This window comes from Gorilla gorilla, chromosome 8 (assembly GCF_029281585.2).
Source record: "Gorilla gorilla gorilla isolate KB3781 chromosome 8, NHGRI_mGorGor1-v2.1_pri, whole genome shotgun sequence".
Lineage (NCBI taxonomy): Eukaryota > Metazoa > Chordata > Mammalia > Primates > Hominidae > Gorilla > Gorilla gorilla.
This window is the reverse complement of record NC_073232.2, coordinates 126,154,209-126,179,144: the sequence shown is the minus strand read 5'-3', so window position 1 is coordinate 126,179,144 and position 24,936 is coordinate 126,154,209. Positions and strand designations below refer to the sequence as shown.

The window sequence follows — 24,936 nt, the reverse complement described above, 5'->3', positions numbered from 1 at the left end:
GCAAAACATTATGTATGCATAGCATCATTACATTTGTTTAAAAAAATTCTCTACAAAAAGGCTTTTTAATATCAATTTATTTTTATAAGAGTAGAAAATTTCCAAAAAGACACACACTTTTAACAGTGGATGGTTACCTCTGGGAAACTGGAATTGATGGTCAGGGGATTTTTTTTTACGTTTATGTATTAGCTGACTTTTTAGAAATAAGAACACATAATAAAATCAAACAAGTTTTAAGACGAATTGGCTAATCAGTATTTCCAGCCAAAGCATAAGAGTTGAAGAGAAGCAGGAGTGGTAGGATTTTTTTTCTAGTTTGAGAAAATTCAACTGAAAAAGGACAAAGGATCATTGTAAACTAGTGGTTAGGAAGATACTTCAAAATGAGGAGCTTTTGAGTGATTAGGGACACAGCTTTGAAACAAGGGTTAAAAAAAGAACTGAATGGGGTTTTCTTTTGTGACAAATGCATACTGACACAAATAGAAACAGGATACTTGAGAATAAAACTAAAGTACATACCTCAAGAAAAGCAGAACAAGGACATTGACATACATAAGCATCACGCTTTAACTTCAAATATTTAATGTAGCAAATACATTTCCTTTTTCTGATTGTAAGTATTAAAACAAATTTAAAATAAAAATTACCTTTCTTATAAGGTGGTTTTCAGTGTCTGCCACATATATGATATTATTTATTATGGCTACACCCTGTGGAGAATTAAAAGTTGATTCTGAAAATATTCCATCTTTTCTTCCAGGGTTGGGTCCTAAAATAAGATAAAATTTGCCACTTAAGAAGTGATCTCAAGGTAAAACAAAACAAAACAAAACAAAACAAACTTGTATTTAATGCTGGGATTTTAATATAAAAACATGGTATGTCCATCTAAAAACTAAAATGTTCCCCAAGGAACATTTTTCTTAAGAGTGAGTTTTGCTAATGACAGGGCTCATAGTATAATTACTAATGCACTTAAGCATAGCAGCATATAGCGAAGAAAATAATTTTAAAAGCATTCTAATTATCCATTACCTAGACTACAAAGATTTAAAAATAACTCCAATTGTTCAACAGATGAACAATTTTTAACAATTTTGAAAGATATGCTCCTTGGATAATATGATGAAAACTATGAGCCCTTTCCCTAGAAAAATACACATGGCCAAATTGTTGTAAACAATCCTAGATCCTGAGGACCACTGAAGACTCTCTTAGGAGTCCAAGGACCCCAGATTAAGAATCCTTCTTATCTACTATTTCACTTTGTCACAAAGTCCTACGATATATCATACACACTGTAAGAGAGAGTGATTCTAGTCCACTTCTCAGTTTTTACAATTCATGTAGAGTTTCAAGGGTGGAGAATATAACACAATAAAATGTAACTATTATTTCCATGGCCAGCAGACAAGCCATTCAAGGCCTCTAAATCAGCAGTTCAAACTGCTTTGTGGAACTCCATTGTCCTAGGCAACCATAAAAAGGTAGTGTAACAGAGTGGCTAGAAAACAAACCCAAGGCCTGGCACAGTGGCTCACGTCTGTAATCTCAGCACTTTGGGAGGCCGAGGCAGGCAGATCACTTGAGGTCAAGGGTTCAAGACCAGCCTAGCCAAAACAATGAAACCCCATCTCTACTAAAAATACAAAAAATTAGCCAGGCATGGTGGCAGGCACCTGTAATCCCAGCTACTTGGAAGGCTGAGGCAGAATTGCTTGAACCCAGGAGGTGGAGGCTGCAGTGAGCTGAGATCATGCCACTGCACTCCAGCCTGGGTGACAGTGAGACTCCATCTTAAAAAAAAAGAAAATGAACTCAAGAGCCCAGTAGACCTTGTCTAAATCCCAAGTCTGTCTCTTTCTAGCTGGTGATTTGGGAAAGTTCTTTGTGTCTCAGTTTTACTTCTGTAAAATGGAACTAATTACCTAACTCATAGCATTGTGCAGGCAAAAATGAGTTCATACAAGTAAAATGTTTTGAATAATGCCAGACATATAGTGTCTACTGTACCTACAATTGTTAATAATACTATTATTGTTGTTGATATTGATAAGAGTTCCCTGAAAAAAAAGGGAGAGTTCTGTGGTTATATGAGATTGGAAAATATTGTGTACTATACCCCCTCATAAGGAAAATTAGGAGAGTAAAAAATTTGAGAAATATTATACCATCACCAATAAAACTCTGATAGCATTAAAAGTGTTTCCTGAGTGTATCTGACCAAAGAATTCTTTTTTAAAAATTAAAGAATAACTGTATCAAAAGATAACAGTATTTCTAGAACTATGTTTGGGTAGTGTAGCTTGCTGCTGGTTTCTCTTTTAACAAAGAATATTCACCTACACTATTTTGAAAATCACAGAATCTATTAACTTTTAAAACCACTTAAATTCAAACTGCTACAAAAGACACTTTTTGAGTAACAATTCAATTCTCATAACTGCCTGTCATAAATCAAAATACCAAGTAGCCAAAACAAAACAAACACCACAAAACACAACACATACTGTATCTTGGTATATTAAGAATAACATCAGGGCATAGGACCACAACTAGCTTTTTTATATTAGGAACTCAGACATTTCTACTTTATGTACTAATGCTGCATATATTACTAAAGCAGGATTGCAAAGAAATGAATTACTTTTGTCTTTGACTAACATGTTGTCAGATGTCAGCTCAGTTTAGATAAGAAAGATTAATAAGAATGTACTCAGTAGAGTTTATTAATTATGTAGATGTAACCAAGAGGTAGTTTTAGATCTAAGACCAGGGAGATATAGAACAAAATGATCTACGCTTGCATGATACTCATACTCTGCTACACCTATTTCTATTCTGGAAATAGATCCAGAAACATGTTCAAGTTCTTATGGAAGAAAGGAAGAAAAGTAAAACTATGCATAAATTCTAGCTTATTTATTTTATAAACTACATCTCAAGTTCATGGGGCACTGACATGATCTTTAAAAAGATACGGCTATATTTTGTTGGAAAGTGAAACATAATACTTCTACTTAAAACGTCTGAAATCCAAAACGTATGTTTTCATAAGAAACAGTAAGTACAGCAGTTTAAAAAAAAAAAAAAAGATAGAATATACAAATATACCTAAAAGCTGAACTATTTCCTCTTTTTGACCTGGAGCTTTTTCAGTGTTTTTGTTTGTTTTATGAGGGAGTAAGAAGAGGTTAATTCAGACATCATATTAACTAACAAAAAATTTTTGTTAGGAAATTAAGCCAATGTATATCACTTTTCTATAATTAGTTTTCATTTAGACATTTCAACTTTTATATTTACCTTGAACTATTTTTTTACTGTAAAACACATTATATATCATAATCAGAAGCAAGTTTTACCTCCAATGCTATATTGAATTTGTCCATTCTTCCAAACGACCAAAATTCTATGATGTCCAGTGTCTGCTATTACCAATCTATTAGTAACTTGGTCTACTGTTACTTTGCCAGGAAATAGCAATGGTGAAGGTGGCAAAGAATCTTTATAGAGTTTTATTCCAATTTTATTATCTCTGATCTGCCCCCTGTCTTTGTAATACTTTAAAGCAATTGAAGTATATAAAAATAATTTATCTTTGTGTCCCTCTCCAATCAAAGAAAACAACATGTTTCCACGAGGTCCAAGTATGACTAGAGTTGGCCAGCAGGAAACTTCTAGGTCTTGCCAAAGGCTGGCATCTGCATCATTAACCATAGGGTGGGTGATGTTGTATCGAAGAACAGCACTCTTAATGTTATCCAGGACTTTTTCATTTGGAAACTTAGCCGAGTGAACACCAATAATGAGAAGACCATCTGAAAGGAAAAAATTATATGTTAAACATCATTAAATATTTAAGTTTGAATATCATCATCTACACATTAGGTTTTGGGTCACAAATATTAAAAGTCCATAGATTAAAAAAAATGAAAAGTAGAACTACGCTGGGATCTTCAACTGCATTTTAACACATATAAAAAACTAACAAATTTAAATCTCATAACAATCTTGATTACTACATAAAAACACACACGATCAAATTCATATGGCTATTGCAGGATTAAAACTTTTTTTCTTTTATTTAGATAATGCTATAAAAATTATCTTTTTTTTTATTAAATGTTGAAATTTTTTCCACCTATAATAAGCCCCTTTGAAATTCAGAGTTGACTATGCCTGCTTTTGGGAGATATTTATTGTTGTATCACTGTCTTTTTTTTTTTTTTTATCTAACTTTACATTACAGATTAACAGAATAAATATAAGCAAGATGTTTCCATAATATAAGGCTTTTGATTTATTTAAAATTCCTATTGTATGGTTCTTAGAACAAGCCTTTCTGTAGACAGAACTGCTGAAAACAACATACTTCTCTTATCTAATCAATACATTATTTCAAGAAAATAGTACCAAAAAAAAAAAAAAACAGTGTTTGGCTGGATTCAGTGAAAAAATTCAATATTGACTACCAAAGTAGTAGAGATAATAACAGCTAAGTAACATTCAAATCTCCCAACACATCCACCAAAAACTACTCAAACCTGCAAGATAAACAAATAAAACCACACAAATCAGGAGGTATAATTTCCCAGCAACTCATGCTTCTATTATAACTATCAATTCCGAATCAAAACACAAACATGCATGCTTGAAGACACACCCTGCTTGAAGATGGAGAAAAGTAAACCCGACCAGATAGATTGTACAGGAGGGCCAAAACTCAGAAAAGCAAATGACAGAAGATCAAACGACAGAAGAGTGAGCTGCCAATTTTATTTTCTTTTCCAATCCTTTTCCTAGCTTTGTCCTAAGAGTGGGTTCCAGTTTTGGAGCTGTATGGAGAGCCAAAACTCAAAAGTCCCACTGCAACTCTAGCCCAAGAAACCACATAACTTCGACAGTGTGGGAAAAACCCTGAGGAGAAGAGCTGGGGAAGGCGGCTCCTTATTTCTGAGTATGAACACTCAGAAGTCTTTGTTTAACCCCTGAACTACAGTATATGGAACAGATTTTTAAAAGTGTAGCAAATGCTTGGGGAGCTGAGAACTGAATAACTGGGTTTACAGAAGGAGCGAGAGCTGATGGAAGATGAGACAGCAGTTATAATTTGAATTAAGAGGGTTGAATGCCTACTAAAATTAGGCTACCAATGTTCCCTACAGGACTACAACAGAACCCAGAGTTCACATATCATCACATTCCAACGTCCAGGATACAATCAAAAATTACCTGACATTCAAAGAAAAGAACAAGGAAATATGGTCAGTTATCAAGGTTGGGTGGGGGGGGGGCGCAAAAAAAAACAACAAGCAACAGATATCGATGCCAAGATAAAGCAGATGTTCGACTTACCAAAGACTTTCAAGCAACTAGATAACTATGCTCCATGAGGTAAAGAAAAACACAAATGAAGTAAAAAGACAGGAAATATAAACAGAGAAATGGAAATTATAAAAAATAACTAAAAATGTTAGAACTGAAAAATACCACAAGTTCACTGGATGATCTCATTGGCAAAAAGGACATGACAAAGAAAAGGTTAATGAACCTGAAGACAGCTCAACAGAAATTAATCCAATCTAAAGAACATAAAGAGAGAAAGAAGACTGAAAAAAAATAAACAGAACCTCAGGGACCTGTGGAACAGTTTCAAAATATCTAAATAAGTATACTGGAATCCCAGAAAAAGTGAATAAATAAGATTGGGGCAGAAAAAAATAACTGAGTAATGCCCCAACTTTCAAAATTTGATTAAATATATAAATTTAGAGAATTCAAGCTCAACACACACAAAATAAAATACATTAAAACCATGTCTAGACACATCATAAACAAACTGCTGAAAACCAAAGGCTAAACACACACACACACACACACACACACACACACGCCTTGAAAGCAGCTGGGAAAAAAGATGCAGTGAGGAATGGTTGCCTGGGGGATGTGGGTAAAGGTGGTGGGGAGGAGTGGGAAGGACTGCACACCTGTTACCTTGGGCAAGTTACTTAACCTGTTCATCTGTTTTCTCATTTGCAAAACGAGGAAAATAACAGTAAATGCCTTATAAGTCAGGTGGATTAAAAGAGATAATCTGTGTAAGGCATTTAGCATAGTACCTAGTGTAGAGTAAAATTTCAACAAATTTTGCTATAATTATTTTTTAAAGTTGTAAGTACAAAGATTAATAAAAGATAAATGTAAACATTTATAAATATCAGAAGAGATTAGGAAAATAAAACAGCAAAGAAAGTGCATCATGTTGATAAACACAACAAATATAACCAAATACACATAATACTTGTACTTTTGTACTTTACCAGTCATATGAATAAATACCAATGGGCTTAACTCATTATTAAAAGAAAAAGATTTGGATAAGTTCTTTACATAAAAGATACATCTAAGAAAATGTGAATCAGAAAGACTAAAAGTAAAGGGGTAGAAAAAGATATGCAAGGCAAATGAAAGCAGTAAGAATATAAGGGTTGTAGATCTCCGCCTTCCGCGTCTCTAATTTCTGGGCCAGATAAGTGTTTTGCTCCACTTCATCATCTAAACTAAAGCTTACATGGGTTTCAGCTTATCCTTGCAAGTTCTAGTTCATGTTTGCACGTTCTTTCTGGTTTGCCCTTGTTCTCTGCTACTTTATATCCATCTTTCCTTCTCAACTGCCTGACCTGCCATCAGGAGATATAATTTGCCAGTAATTACAACTTTTAATTCCAAACCAAAGCACAGGAACATACGCACACACACCTCTGCTTGAAGACTGTGAAAAGTTAGTAAACTTAGGTAGGTTGCAGGAGCACACAGAAGCAACAGCCTCACATATACTAGTTAGCCATGTAGCTCCACAATAACATAAGGTCAACTACCTATAATGAATTCTCTATTAGTTCTCTCATTATTACACCCAGTTGTTGTGCTTCTCTGATCAAACTATGACTAATATACCAAAACTCTACATCTTAGTTTTGGTGTTAGCTCTACATGTATAAAATCTCCATCCATCCATTAGCAGTTTCCCTACTCACCCATGGTTCTCTAGCTCTCCCTATAGTAGATTCACCAGAAAGGGCACATGTGCACAGTATTCTCTGAGTTTTGGGACATTCAAACTGTTTTTCTTTAACCTTGATTGATTCTTGAAGGACAAATGGTTGGATATAATCTCTTTGGTTTATGGTTTACACTCATTAAGATTCCTGAAATGTCACTCTACTGTTGCCTTGCTTTGTACGTTATTTGTGAAAAGCATGGCCAGTCTAACTTACATGTCTTTGTAAGTTACGTTCTTTGTTTTTCAATGTTTAAAGTATAATAATTTTACTAGGATACTTCTTGGACTGTTCTGGGTCAATCACCCCTGGTACCTGGTAGGCCCTTTCAATATGTAGATTCAAAGTTTCTTTTCTTTCCAGAAAGTTTTCTTGGATTCTAATTTTAGATATTTGTTCCAGTCAGCTGTTCTGATTTTCTTGAAGGTCTCCAAGTAGTTCTATGTTGGACCTCCTCTGCCTGTTTTCCAATTCAATCATTTTTTTCTCTAAACCTTTTAACTTTTTTTTTTTTTTTAAGCTCATTTTCATTCTCTGGGGTTTCCTTCCCTGCTTTTAATGCCCCTTAATAAATTTTTATACAAATTTATTGTCCCTTGGTCAAGTTTTCATTTGTAATACAATTTTGAATTTGTCTTCTCTTTTCTGGATTCAATTAACACTCATTTCCCTGTTTCTTTTTTGTCCATTTCTTATTTTGAAATTTCTGATTCAAGCTGTTTTTTTTTCATTATTCCTAAATGCTAAGGATATTTAATCCAGTATGAAGCAAGGTGTTACAGTTTTGTCAATTTTGTATCAGCATTTTAACTCTGAATTGCATTTTCAGCTTCTTTTGCAGTAGTTTTTATATAGGTGTGATCTGCTTTTTTCTATTCCTGTTCATTTTGCGAATAGGGTTCCTAGTTTGAGAGTGCCCTCTTCTGACAGTTCCCTTTTTCTGGGCAGTTTCATTTATGAATAGCATTGGTGTAAGGAGGGGTTGATATATCTTCTTTCTCTTTTGTTTCCATTAGAACCTTACCTTTTCCCTCATATATGCTTTTTTCTCTTCAGTGGCCTATCTCCAAGGGAAACCACATCTTTCTTATATAGCTGATTATCTCCCAGGAGCAATGCTTCTCTGAGGCTTCGATTCCTAGTCCTGCACTCTTGTAAGAGCTGGTGATATGGTCTAGTATGTCCAAACCTGTGTTCAGTATTTTATACTTTGTATTGGAGCTTCTCTTTCTGGGGGTAAGGAGACTATTCTGTTTGTGCTTTGTCTAAATACTCTGAACCACTCTACTTGTTCTCATGGAGTGTTTTAAGTCTCCCCTACACTTGTTCTTGGCATCCACAGACTTACAGCAATAGAACCTTTATGGGAATTTAGTTTATTTCTGAACTTACATGTAATGTCAAGGCCATGATATTCTCTGTCTCCTAGTATTGTGAAATGCAGGGCCAAGTGAGATTTTACTTGTTCTCCCCTTTTTTATTATTTGGAACAGAGGGGAGGGACAGTGGGGAGATTAAAGATCAGGTGGCCACCATCCTCCTCCAAACCCAGAAGTAGCAGAGATAGATTCTTTTTAATCATTAGGTTTATTGACATATAATTACTTACACTAATCTTTCATACTTTGTTAATTGATTAAATAAATTTAACTAAGTATAAAACCAGAAACTGGTATAAAAACAGAAGTACAGTATACAATAGAAGTATTTCCAGTAGTATAAAAACAGAAGTACTTCCAATACGATAAAGAATAAGGAAAAAAATGCCTACCATCTCTACTATTGTTTAACAATAAATTGAGGTGGGGCGTGGGGGATTAGCCAACATAATTAGACAAGTGAAATCAATTAGAGGCATAAGACTGAAAAATTTCTATATGGAGCTGTAACAGTATATCAAGAAAAGTCCAGAGACTCAATTATAAAACTAAGTCAAATAATAAAAGATTCAGGGCCAGGTGCAGTGGCTCACGCCTGTAATCCCAACACTTTGGGAGGCCGAGACCAGCCGATCACCTGAGGTCAGGAGGCCAAGACCAGCCTGACCAACATGGAGAAACTCTGTCTCTACTAAAAATACAAAATTAGCCGGGCATGGTGGCACATCCATGTAATCCCAGCTACTCGGGAGGCTGAGGCAGGAGAATTGCTTGAATCTGAGAGGCAAACGTTGTGGTGAACCAAGATCACGCCACTGCACTCCAGCCTGGGCAATAAGAACAAACCTCCGTCTCAAAAAAAAAAAAAAAAAAAAAAAAAAGATTCAGGAAGCAAGAATAATTAACACATGGAAATCAATAGCCTTTATATACTCAAACAATAACCAGTTAGGGGATATAATGGCAGACAAAACTTCATATACAATAAATAGCCATATAAACATAAGATTAACCCAACTCAAAAATGCATCTTAAAATTACACCAAGATACCATTTCCTATCTATTAGATTGGTAAAAATTAAAAAGTATGTCAAGACAGTTTATTGAAGCAGCATCTGAGAAAGAGGTACACTCACACACTGCTAGCAGAAATACAAACTGGTACAACTTTCCTGATGAAGAACTAGGCAATACCTAACGAAACTACATATGTACTTAACTTTGACCCAGCAATGCCACTTTTAGGAATTTATCCTTAAGTGATTCCACCAGCAAGACAAAAGCATATCTACCAGATTATTTATTGCTTATAATTGCTAAATATGGAATGATCTAAGAGCCAACACACAGGATAGGAGAGTGGCTGAATGAGTTATGGCACACATACAGCAGAGTACTATGCAGTTATTTTTAAAAGTCAAGAAGTTCTCTATGAACTGTTATGAAGTGACTCCTGGGATAAATTTTTACATGAAAAAAGCGAGTGTATAAAAATGTCTACAGTATGTCACCTTTTGTTTTAAAAAAAAGGAAATTTTAAAAAATATGGGACAGAAATGGGAAGGCAAGAACAGTTAGAAGGGATGGGTGGCTAGAATGAATATCTGTTTCATCCTCACTTTGAAGACCATGTTGTCTTACACACTCAAAAACTAAGTCAACAAAGATGGGGGGGACTTAAAATGAAATACAAAGAAAAAAATAAATCTAACGATACTTCGGATGAATAACGTAATTTAATGGGGGAAGCTGAGAAGTGGGAAGGAATAGCCTAAGTAATTTCTGAATTATTTGAGAAACTAGAAGCAAAAACACCATAGTAGCAATGAACACATCTAGTTCCCAGACCTTGGTTTCTCAATACCATTCCCTACTAAAAGGGATCAAAGCTCCTTAAGAAATAGCTGACTCAGGGTTGGGCTGGAAAAACACAAGATACATATGGAAATATTTTGGTGTGTTTAGTAAGGAAGGGCTCAAAAAATGACAAAGAAATACCAAAAGATCACAGAAGACAGCCTGAAGGGGATCCTATTAGTCAAATCTTGGACCATTTGAATACCAAAATAAATTATCACAGTAATGATTTATAACCCAATGAATTTTAAATAAGAATCCATGAGTTAAATCTGTATACATTTTGTGTACATTATATATATGTAATATTTATCATAAAGTATGTTATCATGTATCACACATTTTCCTACTGATGAATATATCCCAACATTTCCTTGAAGAAGTGATGACTGAAGTGAGATGTGAATGATGAGGTGTTAGGTGCAGAGAACGCTGAAGGAGATTCCAGGGAGAGACAACAACAGCACCTACAAAGAGGAAGCAGGAAGGATAGAAGAAACTGAAGAAGGTAAGTGACTAGGCACAGAGAACAATGGAGAACGTGGGACAAAATGAGAATAAACATACAGATGGGATCAGTCTTGTAAGTCATGGTAAAGATTTATATCTTTATCCTAAGAAAAATGGGAAGTTATATGGAGAATGAAGGGCAAGTCTCAAAGATATTTCAAACTAAACTCATAACCTTCTCCTCCAAATATGACCTTTTCAGTGTTTCCTGTCACTGAATGGCACCATCATCCATCCAATTATAGAAGCAAAAAACCAATCTAGGACATCTCTGTAGTAATCAATCAGCCCACTCTCATCATCCATACTTAATCCACAATCAAGTCCTATTGCTCTTATCAGCTATGACTAGTTTCAAGTTGTTATCCTATTCACAGACAGCACAATAGCTTTGTCACAGATTTCCCATATCCATTCTTGTCCACCAAGTAGTTATCCATCCTGAAGTCACTGATCTTTTAAAAACACAAATCTGATCATGTCACCTTGTTGCAGAAAATCCTTCATTGGCTTTCAATTGTTCCTAGTATAACAAATCTCATCTCTCCAGTATCTTCTCCACACTCTTTTCCTCCTGCAGTATATTCTAGGACTTCCTTTGGTTCCTCAATAATATTATTCCTTTTGCTTTATAGGGTTGGCATACAGTGTTCCCTCTGACTGGAATGTTCTCATCTGTTCTCACCTACTAAAGCCACGCTTGTCTTTTAGAACTGAAGTTCAATTTTTACTTTCATAAGAAAGATTTCTTCCAGATTAAACTCTATAATGTCATCATAGCAGCCTATAATTTTTCCTATAGATCACTAATCAGAAATTATAAAAATATGTATGATTATTTAATTATATGCCTTCTTTTGTTAGACTATAATGCCTACTAATTACATAGGTCCCATGCATGTTTTATTATTCTCCAGTGCCTAGTACGTAAGTAGGAAACAAATGATTTCACAGGACATAAATACTGAAGGAATTTATAAATCTGTATAATAAACCATATCATATTGTCCAAATAAGAGATCTATATTGATCTACGTACAAACACAATTGCCAAATATCCACTCCCATTTTTTTCTGTAAGAACCTCAATATGCAGATTTTTCTTAAATTATTTTGCGTTTTCTGTTAATCATGTATACTGAAAAGCAGATGTAAAAGATTCTTCCCTTTATGAATCCTTTGCCAACATAGGGATCAAAATTACTCCATTTAAGAGAAAATACAGAAGAAAGGAAAGAAGAGAGGGAGACAGGAAAGAGGGAGAGAAGAGGGCAAGGAAGAAGGGAATGAGGGAAGGAGAAACTATATCAAAAATTGTAACTTCCTTCTTCTCAGTGAAGTAAAACACCACCATCACCACCAATAAAAAAACCACACATACATGGTGGCTCAGGCTATTTCTAATACCAGCACTTTGAGAGGCTGAGGCGGGCAGATCACTTGAGCCCAGGAGGTCGTGGCTGCCGTGAGCTGTGATCGCACCAGTGAAATCCAGCCCAGGCAACAGAGTGAGACCTTGTCTCTGACTAACAAACAAAAAACATGATAAATATATAACTGCTTCTAAAATATTAGTAATAAAACCACTTTTTAAAATACGTATTTTTAAAGCTTCAAAAGTCTTATTGAGAGACGTATACTTCTAAATGCACTCAATTACAATTGTATATACTATAGCAGAACGTGTAGTTTAATCACAGGCAATGTAAAAACCTAGTTAAATGCAAGGATTGAGACTATTTGAGGCATTTCGAAAGATGCTAAAAAAAAAAACAAAAACAAAAACCGGTAATGGAGACATTCTGAGATCCAGAAGACAACCATGGCTTCACTAGACAAAAAGGATGAGACGATGATTCCAGGCAGAGGGAACACTGTGTCAAGGTGTTAAAGCAAGAGGAACGATGATACTTAGGAACTGAAGGAAAGCCAGGGAGGCTAGAACAGCCTTGAGGAAGGATGAGAAGGGTGTGGAAAAGATGCTGGAGAGGGAAAATTTTCATTTTTATACTAAGAACAATGGAAACATAAAAATGAAAGGATCAAAATCGCTGAACACTAAATTGGGAAATAAATGAGAAGCAAATTTGAAAGCCAATCAAACACTGATGTCAGGCTGTTGTCCACACTAAACATCTGAAAATATGCCATAAATTGGCAGTGTTTTCATAGTACTTTATTTAAGAACACAGAATAGACGAACTACTGAATAAAGAAAATATAAAGTGTGTGCAGAAAGAGTTAACATAGTAGCCCTGACTGCTATCCTTTAAAAGGTGTGCAAACAAGATTGGCTCTTGCCTGGCTTCTGGGAGCTTAGATTTCGGGAGGGTTTTCACCATTCCTAGAACTGATAAGTGGCTCACTTTGCCTAAAATGTTTGTACAAACAATACAGCTTATACTGAATACCTGCTTTCCTTCTGAGAATCTGAACTTTAGAAACATGACAGCAGGCAGAAGCTGCCTAGATGACCAGCCCCCAATAAAAGCCTTGGTTATTTCTAAGCTTCTCTGGTTGGCAACATCCCAAATGTGCTGTCACAACACACTGCTGAGGAAATTAAGAGCACCTTGGGTTGACTCCACTGAAAGAAGACTCTAGAATCTTGTACCTGGTCTCCCTTCAACTCAGCCCCATGCATCTTTTCCCTTTCCTGATTCTGCTTGGTATCTTTTTGCTATAATATAGTCATGAGTACAATTACATGCTGAATCTTGTGAGTACTCCTAATGAAAACTATCAAACCTGGTGAAGGAGCCGGGGGTGGAGGCGGGGAGGGGGGCAGGCGAGGTTTGAGAACAATGACACAAAGTGAAATTATATATAGACTTATTTAAAGGCTTAGTTTTACTATAAAATTTAAAGTGCATTCTTCTAATTTTTAATAAAGTATAAAACAGAAAAAAGCATATACTATATGATAATACTAGCATTTACTCAACAGTAATATGAAATTCAGATTTTTAGAAGTCTGACTTAGTTATACATTAACATACACCTAGCAATCACATTAAAATACACAAGGCTTTCCTAATAGAAGTTTTCTTATAAAACAAAAGTGCTTTTCCTTAGATAATAGCCATTATGTTCAATTTCAGTACTATATAATAACATACCATTAATGTATACACCATAAATAAAAAACTTAGAAGTTCTCAAGTAGAAAATGGTAAAATATCACTTGCAGTTTAACATAAATATGTACTAAGTTATTATTAATTAATAACAATCTTAGGGCATAGTTGCTTCTTTAAAAATGTTTAAACATCAGAACAATTCATTCCTATTAAGTACGTTTTGCTTTTTGCTTTCAAACTTTTTGGCATTTGCGATTTCTCATTTGCAACTGTGAAAGTGGCACTGGCCCCTATTACAAACCTGCGTTTAAAAGCTGATTTGGAGGAAGCAAGTTGATTATGAAATTGGGCCTCTTTCAAGGTGTTTTGAATTAATAAACACTTCCTTATTCAGTGGAGCATTTCTGGCTTTATGGTAAAATGAGCAGAACATTTCATGGAATTTTAAATATACTGCCAAATGGCACTTCGAGAACATAAATAGCACTGCTGCAGATACATTCAGAAGTACATCAAATAGTAATGGGAGAAGATATTTAACTACAAAAAAGCAAATTTAATTTAGTGACTTAGTGACAGCTTATTGAGCTGCCATGTGATCATTTCTGGTTATGTCTGCTTTTATGAATATGAACTGAACTTATCTTCTAATCAATATAAAAATCTTTAAAGTTATTAGGATTTTCACATAGTAGCATATTACAGAAGCAATGTTTCTTTGAAATACAATGTTGAGACTACTTACAAAATATTTTTTAATGGTTAAAAATTTATTCCACTATGTAACAAACCTGCACGTTCAGCACATGTATCCCAGAACTTAAAGTAAAAAAAAAAAAGTCGAAGTTATATTAAAAAAAAAAAAAAGAAAGCCTCTGTGAACACTTATCACAATGGCATTCTCAACTATTTCTCGTGCTTTTCCTTTTTTCTAATATTCTTCACAAACCTGTGGCAAATTAAAGAAAAAGTTCTACGGTAATCTAAAAAAGAAATATATTCCACAAACAATATTCTAAGCCAAATACAGAAAATCACTAGTCAGTATTCTCTACCACATTAACAAGTGAGTTATTGGGCCAGCAAATCATACCCAGTAATATGCTAATAAACCAGCTCTATTATATGGTGAGAGGAACGGGGTGGATGAAAAGCGATTTTTAAAAACCTCTCATTTGTGGCCAGGCGCGGTGGCTCACGCCTGTAATCCCAGCACTTTGGGAGGCCAAGGCAGGCGTATCACGAGGTCAGAAGATCGAGACCATCCTGGCTAACACGGTGAAACCCTGTCTCTACTAAAAACACAAAAAATTAGCTGGGCGTGGTGAGGGGCGCCTGTAGTCCCAGCTACTCGGGAGGCTGAGGTAGGAGAATCGCTTGAACCCAGGAGGCGGAGCTTGCAGTGAGCTGAGATGGCGCCACTGCACTCCAGCCTGGGCGACAGAGCAAGACTCTGTCTCAAAAAAAACCCAAAAAACCTCTGATTTGTAGCATTTGTTGATTTCCATGGTCTAAATACTCCCACTATGGCTGATTTCAAGATTACCACTGGCTCATAAAATTTCTTACATATTTAACAAATGGCTCTCACCAGCCTACAGGAGCCAGCTTCAACACACCACTGACTGTACCCCTCCCAGTGGTGCACAATTCTGACCTTGTAAGGTTCATTTTTAAAATAGTTGTTAAAAACCCATTTTTCTGTGCGTGTGTGTTTTTTTTTTTTAAGACGGAGTCTTGCTCTGTCGCAAGGCTAGAGTTCAGTGGCGCAATCTCAGCTCACTGCAATCTCTGCCTCGTGGGTTCAAGCGATTCTCTTGCCTCAGCCTCCCTAGTAGTTGGGATTACAGGGGTGCGCCACCACACCCAGCAATTTTTGTATTTCTAGTAGAGACAGGGTTTCACCATGTTGGCCAGGATGGTCTCCATCTCTTGACCTCATGATCCGCCTGCCTTGGCCTCCCAAAGTGCTGGGATTATAGGCGTGAGACACCACGCCTGGCTCATTTTTGTGTTCTTATAGTTTCTTCCATAAAATTTACTATTTTAACCGTTTGTTAAGTGTACATTTCAGGGTATTTAGTACATTCCTATTGCTGTGCAACCATTGCCATCCTCCATCTCCAGAATTCATTTCATCTCGCAAAACTGAAAATGTACCCATTAAACAATAGCTCCGCATTCTCCCCTCTCGCTAGTCACTAGAAACCACCATTTTACTTTGTCTCTATGATTCAGATTACTCTAAGTACCCTGTGTAAGTGAAATTATGTAGTATTTGAATTTTTATAAGTGGCATAAATTGTGAATTTTTTTTCACCTAACATAATGTCCTCAAAGTTCATCCATGTTAGAATTTCCTTCCAAGGTTGAATAACATTCCACTGTATGCATACACCACATTTTCCTCACCCACGATCCATCAATGGACACTTAGGTTGTTTCTAAATCTTGGCTATTGAGAATAATGCTACCAGATATAGGTCTATTCAGGTTTTCTATTTCTTCATAGTTTAGTCTTAGTAGGTTTTGTTTTCAGAAATTTTGTCTACTTCATCTAGGTTATCCAATTTGTTAATGTACAATTGCTCATAGTACTCTTACAATCCTTTTTATTTCTGTAGAATCAGTAGTAATGTTCCCATTTTCATTCCTGATTTTAATAATTTGAGTCTTCTTTTTTCTTAGTCTAGCTAGCTAAAGGTCTAGGAATTTTTCTGGTACTTTTAGAGAACCAACTTTTGGTTGGTTGTACCCAAATTGATCTTTTCTATTACTTTTCTATTATCTATTTTGTTTCTCCCTGCTTGAATCTTTATTTCCTTCCTTCAGTTAGCTTTGGGTTTACTGTGTTTTTCTTTTTCTAGATTCTTAAGGTGTAAAATTCTAATATATTACACCTTAGATTTAAGATATTTCTTGTTTTTTAATATAAGCATTTATAACCATAAATTTCTTCCTTAGCCCTGTTTTCACCATGTGCCATAAGTTTTGTTACATTGTGTTTTCATTCATCTCTAAGTATTTTCTAATAATTACCTATGTGTTTTCTTCTTTGGTCCACTGGTTATTTAAGAGTGTGCTGTTTGATTTCCACAAATTTGTGAATTTTCCAATTTTCCTTTGGTTATTGTTTTCTAACTTCATCTGTGATCAGAAAAGATACTTTAATATTTATCTTTAAAAAAAATCTATTGAAATTAACTTGTGGCATAACTAATGGTCTATCCTGGAAAATGTCCCATATGCAATCCTGTTGTTGTTGGGTAGTGTTATCTTGTTGGGGAGAGCGTCCTGTATATATTGGGTATAATTCTCCAATACTATTGTAGAATTGTCTATTTCTCCCCTCAATTCTGTCAATTTTTGTTCATATATTTTGTCTGTTATTAAGTGCCTGTTTATAATCATTTTATCATTATAATCATATCATCTATGTATTAATTTTATTTTTTAATAAATGAGGTCTTGCTATGTTACTCAGGCTGGTCTCCAACTCCTGGCCTCAAGTGATCTTCCTGCCTCAGCCTCCTGAGTAGCTGGGATTACAGGTGCAATCTGTGCTCGGCTTGGGCTTTTTATTAGTATATAATGTCCTTCTTTGTCTCTTGTAACCTTTTTAGATTTAAAGTCCATTTTGTCTGATACTAGCATAGCCATCCCAGCTCTCTTTTAGTTACAATTTGCATACAATATCCTTTTCCATCCTTTCAATTTTAACCTGTTTGTATCTTTGGATCTAAAGTGAGTCTCTTGAAGACAACATATAGTTGGAATATGTTATTTATTCATTCTGCCAATTTCTGCCTTTCAATTAGAGGACTTAATCCATTTACATTTAAAGTAATTATTGACAAAGAGGGACTTATCTGTCATTTGGCTATTTGTTTTCTACATGCCTTAGAGCTTTTTTGTCCCTCATTTCCTACATTACTGTTTTTTTTTTTGTTTAGTTGATTTTTATTTTGTAGTGAAACATTTAAATTATTTTCTTATTTCATTTTGTGTATATTCTTTCTTTCTTTTTTTTTTTTGTGGTAACCAGAGGAAGTACATTTAACATCTTAAAGTTATTACGCTCTAATTTGAATTTATGCCAGCTTCAATAACACACAAAAACTCTGCTCCTTTAACACCTCCATCCCATCCCTTTCAGTTGTTGATGGCCCCAAATTACATCTTTGTACATTATATCTCCAAATATATAAACTAATAATTACTTTAATGCATTAGTTTCTTAAATTACATAGAAAATAGGCCGGGCTCGGTGGCTCATGGCTGTAATCCCATACAGCAGTTTGAGAGGCTGAGGTGGGCGAATCACCTGAGGTCAGGAGTTCAAGACTAGCCTGGCCAACATAGTAAACCCTGTCTCTACTAAAAAAATACAAAAAGTAGCTGGGCGTGGTCACAGGCACCTGTAATCCCAGCTACTTGGGAGGCTGAGGCAGGAGAATTGCTTGAGCCTGAGAGGCAGAGGTTGCAGTAGGCCGAGATGTGCCACTACACTCTAGCCTGGGGAATAGAGCAAGACTCTGTCTCAAAAAAAAAAAAAAATACATAGAAAACAAAATGTGATGTTACAATAACATTAGCTTTTAGAATAATTTTAAAAATATAGTAGTCTCTTAAATCATGTAGAAAACAAAAAGTGGAGTTAAATACCAATGTTACAATAACACTAGTTTTTATACTTGCCTATTATTTACTTTTACTGAGATCTTTATTTCTTCACAGGCTTTGAATTATTGTCTAGTGTCCTTTCATTTCAACCTGAAGGACTCCTTTAGCATTTCTTTCAGGACAGGTCTATTAATGAACTCCCTTAGCTTTTATTTATCTGGAAATGTCTTATTTCTCTCTCACTTTTGAAGGACAGTTTGCCAGTCATAGAATTCTTGGTTGACAGTTTTGTTCCTTTAGTACTTTGAATATATTGGCCCACTGCCTTCTGGCCTCCAAAGTTTCTGATGAGAAATCAGCTGATTATTGAAGATTCCTTGTATGTGATGAGTTGCTTCTCTCTTGCTTTCAAAATTCTCTCTTTGGTTTTAGGCAGTTTGATAATAACGTGTCTTGGCGTGGTTCTCTTTGAGTTCATCCTACTTGGAGTTCACTAAACTTCTTAGATGTTTGTGTTCATGTTTTTCATCAAATTTGGGATGTTTTCAACCATTATTTCTTCAAATATTCTCTGCCAAAATGCACATGCTGGTCTGATTGATGGTGTTCCAAGGTCCTTTAGGCTCTGTTTTCTCTTCTTCAATCTCTGTTCTGTTTGTTCCTTAATCATTTCCATTGCCTTATCTTCAGGTTCACTGATTCTTCTTTCTGCCTACTCAAATCTGTCTTTGAATCTCTACATGGCCCCTGACCTACGAGGGTATGACTTATGATTTTTCAACTTTACGATGAGTTTATCTGGACATAATCCACTGTAAGTCAAAGAGCTCCTTAGGATTTAGGAAGTTATGATTTCTACTGAGTATCACCTTTCCACCATCAAGTCAAAATATTTTAAGTCGAATCATCATAAGTCAGGAACCATCTGCTGTGCTACCAAGCATTAAACATACTTTCTCAACTTCATGATATTTTCAACTTACCATGGGTTTATCAGCTGCACTATAAGTCAAGGAGCCTCTATAGTGAGTTTCTCCTCTCCGTTAGTCCACTTTTCAGTTCCAGAATTTCTTTCTAGCTTCCATTTAGGTCTTCTATCTCTTTATTGTATTTCCATTTTCTTCATACATTGTTTTTTTAAAACTTTTTCCATATTTCCCTTTAGTTATCTGGGCATCTTTAAGACAGTGTTTTAAAGTCTTTGTCTCATAGATATGTATCAGGTATTTTTTAGAGACAATTTCTATCGGTTTATTTTTTTCCTTTGAATGGGCTGTACTTCCCTGTTCTTGAATGGGCTGTACTTCCCTGTTCTTTGTGTATGCTTTGCGATTCTTTGTTGAAACTGACAGTGAATTCTTGCTCCACTTACAAAGTATTTTACTTTTCAGAAGCGTATTTGTATATAAAAATATTTTTATTTTTTTTGTCACAATGTGCTACAAAAACAATGTTTCCAGTAAACTAGTAGGAGACTATAAGGATCCATTCTAGAAAGTCACTGAATCTGCTTAAGGTATGGGGTTAACCATGAGTTCACCAAATAGTCTTTCAGGGGTGATCTTAGGTATGGAACTGGTAAACTTTGAGATTCTTAACTCCATGTGTAATGCCATTCTAAAACACAAACGTCATCCGTCTACTAAAAAAACAAATCAAAAACAAACTTCAATCTCTGTATCCTCACAGAAGGAAAAGTCTAAACTATTAAGGATGCTATACAATGCATTTCACAATGTGGTCCTAACCTAACCTACCTTTGTCTCCTTTTACTTTTACCATGAACCCTTACAATCTTGCCACACTAAATTATTTACCTGTTCTTGGAGCAAGAATCCTACTCCTCTGTGATTCCATGCTTGTTTACCTGACGCTTCCTCAGCCAGGAGTGTCCCTTCTGCCCCACTTTCATTTTCAGCTGCACTCCTGCTCATTTTTCAAGTTCTAGCTCAATTGTCTCCTTCTCTGAGAAATCTTTTCCAACGTTTCTAGGCAAAGTGACTTATTCCTTTCCTTAGGTTCCATAATGTTTTTTATTCAATTTTGTTACATATTTCCTCAGCAGTTAGCTGAGTACCCTGCACATAACAACATGTTCAATAAATGTGATGTCTTGAACAAGAAACACTGGCATCTAAAACCTAGGAGATAAGATATCCATATTTCTTAAATCCATACAGATAAATTTTTAATAACAGGATTTAGCTAGTAGAAATATTTGAGTTCTTGATAAATCATTTGACTGGTAATTTTAACATACAATGTATTACAATTCAAAAGCATCTGAAGTTTCAGTTGCACTGAAGATTTCTCTATCACTTCCCCTTTAAAGTTAAGTTTCAGAATATCCTTTACTTTCATACGTATATATTCTATTCTCATCTTTACTATCACGGGATCGGTGACCCTATCTCTTTTTTTTTTATTCACTCCAAGATTAGTGCTTCAATTCATTTAAACCTAATTAAATGATACTTTTAATTAATTTCATTCACTCCCATGCTTTTTTAGAAAGTAGACAAAAAAAAATCTGATTAATTTTTCAAACTTCTAAAGCCAATAAGTATAATCTCCTACATCTTTAGAATTTGTAATACCATAAAAATGGATTTCCTAGTGTGCTTTGAAAAACATTAGCTGTAATAAATCATTTTTTAATGAAGCAGGGTCAAAGAAAGAGTATCTGTTATATTTTGCATTCCACTGCAGTTCATGTCATTCAATATTAATGAAAGCCTAGTCACATTTCCTAATAAGAACTTTAAACCTTTGTATCACAGTGAAAACAGTGTAAAATTAAGGTCAGATATTTTATTTCTTTAATAGAACAAATTTAAGTCAGCCTCAACATACAAAAAGACCTTTTAAAACATCTGATCATGAAAAATAGCAAATTATGCCCCTATCCTCAGAGAAAAACCATATACTAAATGCTGGTTCTTTAGATAGGCAAACCACTATCACTAAGCTTAATCCTTTATGAAAAGGTACATGAAGTCTTTAATTCATAGATAAGAGATTACTTTTAGAATCCCTGAAGTCTTGCCAAATGTTCATTCTCCTATGAGCTAATGAGTCAGCCACTCTTCCAGTGACTATGCCAGGACAGTCTGTTAGAAACTAATTAAAGAGCAGATACCTTTATCAGAGTATGTGTGTTCTAATGCATGGAGATCTGGCAATAGGTGAATACAGTTTATGCAGCAGTAGGTGAAGAAATCAAGGACGACTATTTTTCCACATAGATCCTTGTAGACAGAAATAGGTTCTTCTGTGTTCAGCCATTCTAATCCTGAAATTTACATAAAATAAATTACAATGCTGAAAGAGAAAGACAAAATTTACCTAAAACTTTCCATTAAAATGTGACCTTTTTTTTTTTTAAGACTAATGCAAATAAACACTTTGAGAGAGTAGCACCATATAAAGGCTGTGGCAGTTGCATGTATTTATAGTTGTTTACTATGAACCATCATTTTCTATCAACAAAAGAAAAAAAAGACATATCTTTATGACTGTGACTAAACAGGTATTTGGGTTTGGAAGAACATACCAAAAAGGCAAATTAGTAGAGATTAAAAGCCCAAAAAGGGAAGAAAGAAAAGGAAGGGATGGGGGTACGGGTGGGGGAGCAGGAGGAGTAGAGGACGGGAAAGCTGCTATTATGATGCCGTCTGCAAATAAAGCAAGAAAAAGCTACTAAATTCTTTCAGAAATAGGGTAACAGTCTGTGAAAAGGAGTAAAGGCAACACACTTAGGCAAAAAAAAAAAAAAAAGGAAGAAATATCAAAAAGCAAATGAACCTAATTACATAAACAATTAGATACAAATGGGCTACTGAGAATAAAGGTCAAGCTTAAGAATAGTAAGATATAACTAAACATCAAAAAGGAGTGAAATGTGTGTAAGGATAAACGTACAAAATACCTAAAACAGTTTCCTAAAGGAGAAGAAACTGAAATATTCTGGATTTGGATGAGACTGTAAATACAAAATAAAATATGCTAAATGTAAAGTTAAGCAAAATACACTTATTATTGTCACAGATTTCACTGAGGTAACATTAATATTAATGAAGAACGTGTTCCCTTTCCTCCAAAAAAAGAAAGCTCTGTACTATGAAGAAAGATTTTGTTAGCTAATAATAAAGTACAGCATCCCTATTTAACCAATTTAAGAAAACAAAGTTTACTGCTTATAAATAACTCAATGCAGCTATTACAACTATTAATTATACCTTGAAGCAGGTATTTAGAATAGCTTTTAGCAACTGAAAGCCAAACTTGGGAGGAATAAGTAAACAGTAACAGCTAATGACTAACAACAACTGTAGTTACTCAATCGTAACAAAATTCTAGAAAAAAAATCTGCAGATCAAACTAGTATTTGGGCCAATTAGTCCAAACTAATGAGCTTTCAGGGTACAGTGACCTCTTAATTATCCATTTTGTTAAAATATTAATTATATACCAGATCAAGTGATCATACAAAACTTCACACTAATTAATGTATATTTCATATCCTACTTGCAAAATATTTATTAATCTGTCTTCTGTGACTTTTCTGTAAATAGTCAAGAGTGGCTTAGATCGGGGGTATAGAAGGAATGACTACATCTCAGTCACTGTGCTAGATACTTACCAGGCTTAATAAAATGTATTTTACAATAACAATAATTACAATGAATACAATAAAAAGCTGCTAACATTTAGTAAGCTTTTCTGTGAATTAAGAATTTTACATATATTACTTTCAATACAAATAACAATCCTGAAAGGTAAATAATAGTTCAGTTTTGCAAGTAAGAAATATAAGGCTTTGAGGTCAAGTAACTTGCTCAAAATCACACAACCAACAAAATGGAAATAACAAGGATCTAATTCCAGGTCTCTGTGCATCTATCCATTACACTGCACTGTCTCCTATAAACATGTAAGTCTTCTAAGAAATGAACAAAGCATACAGTTTTTCAGATAAAGTTATGTTTATGACTTCCTGATTATAATTTACTGCTAAAGAAACCAAGAAAACAGTCATTTCTAGCATTCTGTCCTCAATAATCGGGTCCAGGAGAAAATCATACTGTGTTAAACACAAAGCCTGAATATTTTATTATATGTTTTTTTAGTTATGAGTCACAGAGGTCAAATCTCACGGGAATAAAATACACTCCCTGTAAATACAAACAAGACTAGAAAATAAAAAACATTCCCCAAATCCCAGTTGATGGCCTGCTTGTTTATAACAGTGTACTTATTATATAACTACCTTCTGCACCAAAACTTTTTTAAATCATATATTTGTATAGATGTAAACAATATTTTAAAGTTTATTTGATGGGATAAGCATTCATGTACCCAATTCTTTTGTAAGAATTCCACAATATTTCAAATCCAGTATAAGATTAATAGCAGGAAAAATAAGCACTTCTCAAGGTGGGTAGTGCAAAAGACTTGGAAAGACACCAATACTCTGTTGTCGGAGGCAGGTTCCGATATACCTCCCATGAGATAACTGAATTCTGCCACATCCAACCAATTAACTATACATGTGGTTTCAGTGTCACGCCAGGACACATGCCAGCACCATCAGGCAAAGCAATGCTACTCCCATCCAAAGAAGGTAAAATACGTTTTAATTTATCATGGCAAGATGTGCTTCACAAACATCCCTGCCGGGAATATCTGTTCCTTCATGCTCCAAAAGCTCACATAGCCAGGATTTAAACCCTGGAAATAGGCTATAATTGATTCCGATTTTTAAAAGTATTAGTTTCACGACTTTGAACGGAGAAGCACAGCACAGCTAAGAAACCAGCAAATCTAGGGTCTGTATAATCCAACTGGGGCAGTTATCAGCTGTGAGGCCCTGGGCATGTTACCTAACCTCTCTGTGCTTCCATTTCCTCAACTGTAAAAGGGGAATGATAGGAGCACCTCACTGGGCTATAGAGGTAATTGAATAAGGTAATATCTCCTCAAGTGTTTAGGTATCCCTCAAGTGTTTAGGACTGTGTGTGGCAGGCCGGGCGCGGTGGCTCACGCCTGTAATCCCAGCACTTTGGGAAACGGAGGCGGGAGGATCACTTGAAATCAGGAGGTCGAGACCAGCCTGGCCAACATAGTGAAACGCCGTCTCTACTAAAAATACAAAAAAACAAAACAAAACAAAACAACTAGCCAGGCGTGGTGGCGCGGGCCTGTAGTCCCAGCTACTCCGGAGGCTGAGGCACGTGAATCGCCTGAACCTGGGAGGCGGAGGTTGCAGCGAGCCAAGATCACGCCACTGTACTCCAGCCTGGGAGACAGAGCGAGACTCCGTATCAAAAAAAAAAAAAAAAAAAACTGTGTGTGATACATGAAAAAGTGATCAATAAATGTCAAGATGATGCAGAAAGATAACGAGACGACACTGG

General features: G+C 35.2%; 1 protein-coding gene across 2 annotated transcripts in view; it reads right to left on the bottom strand.

Annotated features, from left to right (window-relative positions):
* NHLRC2 (NHL repeat containing 2) overlaps nt 1-24,936 on the bottom strand; it is a 62,339-nt gene that overhangs the window by 36,879 nt on the left and 524 nt on the right. For both annotated transcript variants that reach the window (XR_002007656.4, XM_004050119.5), the window contains exons 2-4: nt 21,660-21,812; nt 3,372-3,827; nt 654-775 (exon numbers count right to left, since the gene is read on the bottom strand). Coding sequence is in view for 1 of the 2 variants with exons in the window: in XM_004050119.5 (XP_004050167.3) it covers nt 654-775; nt 3,372-3,827; nt 21,660-21,812 (731 nt within the window). In the remaining variant the exon portion in view is untranslated. The remainder of the gene's footprint in view (nt 1-653; nt 776-3,371; nt 3,828-21,659; nt 21,813-24,936) is intronic.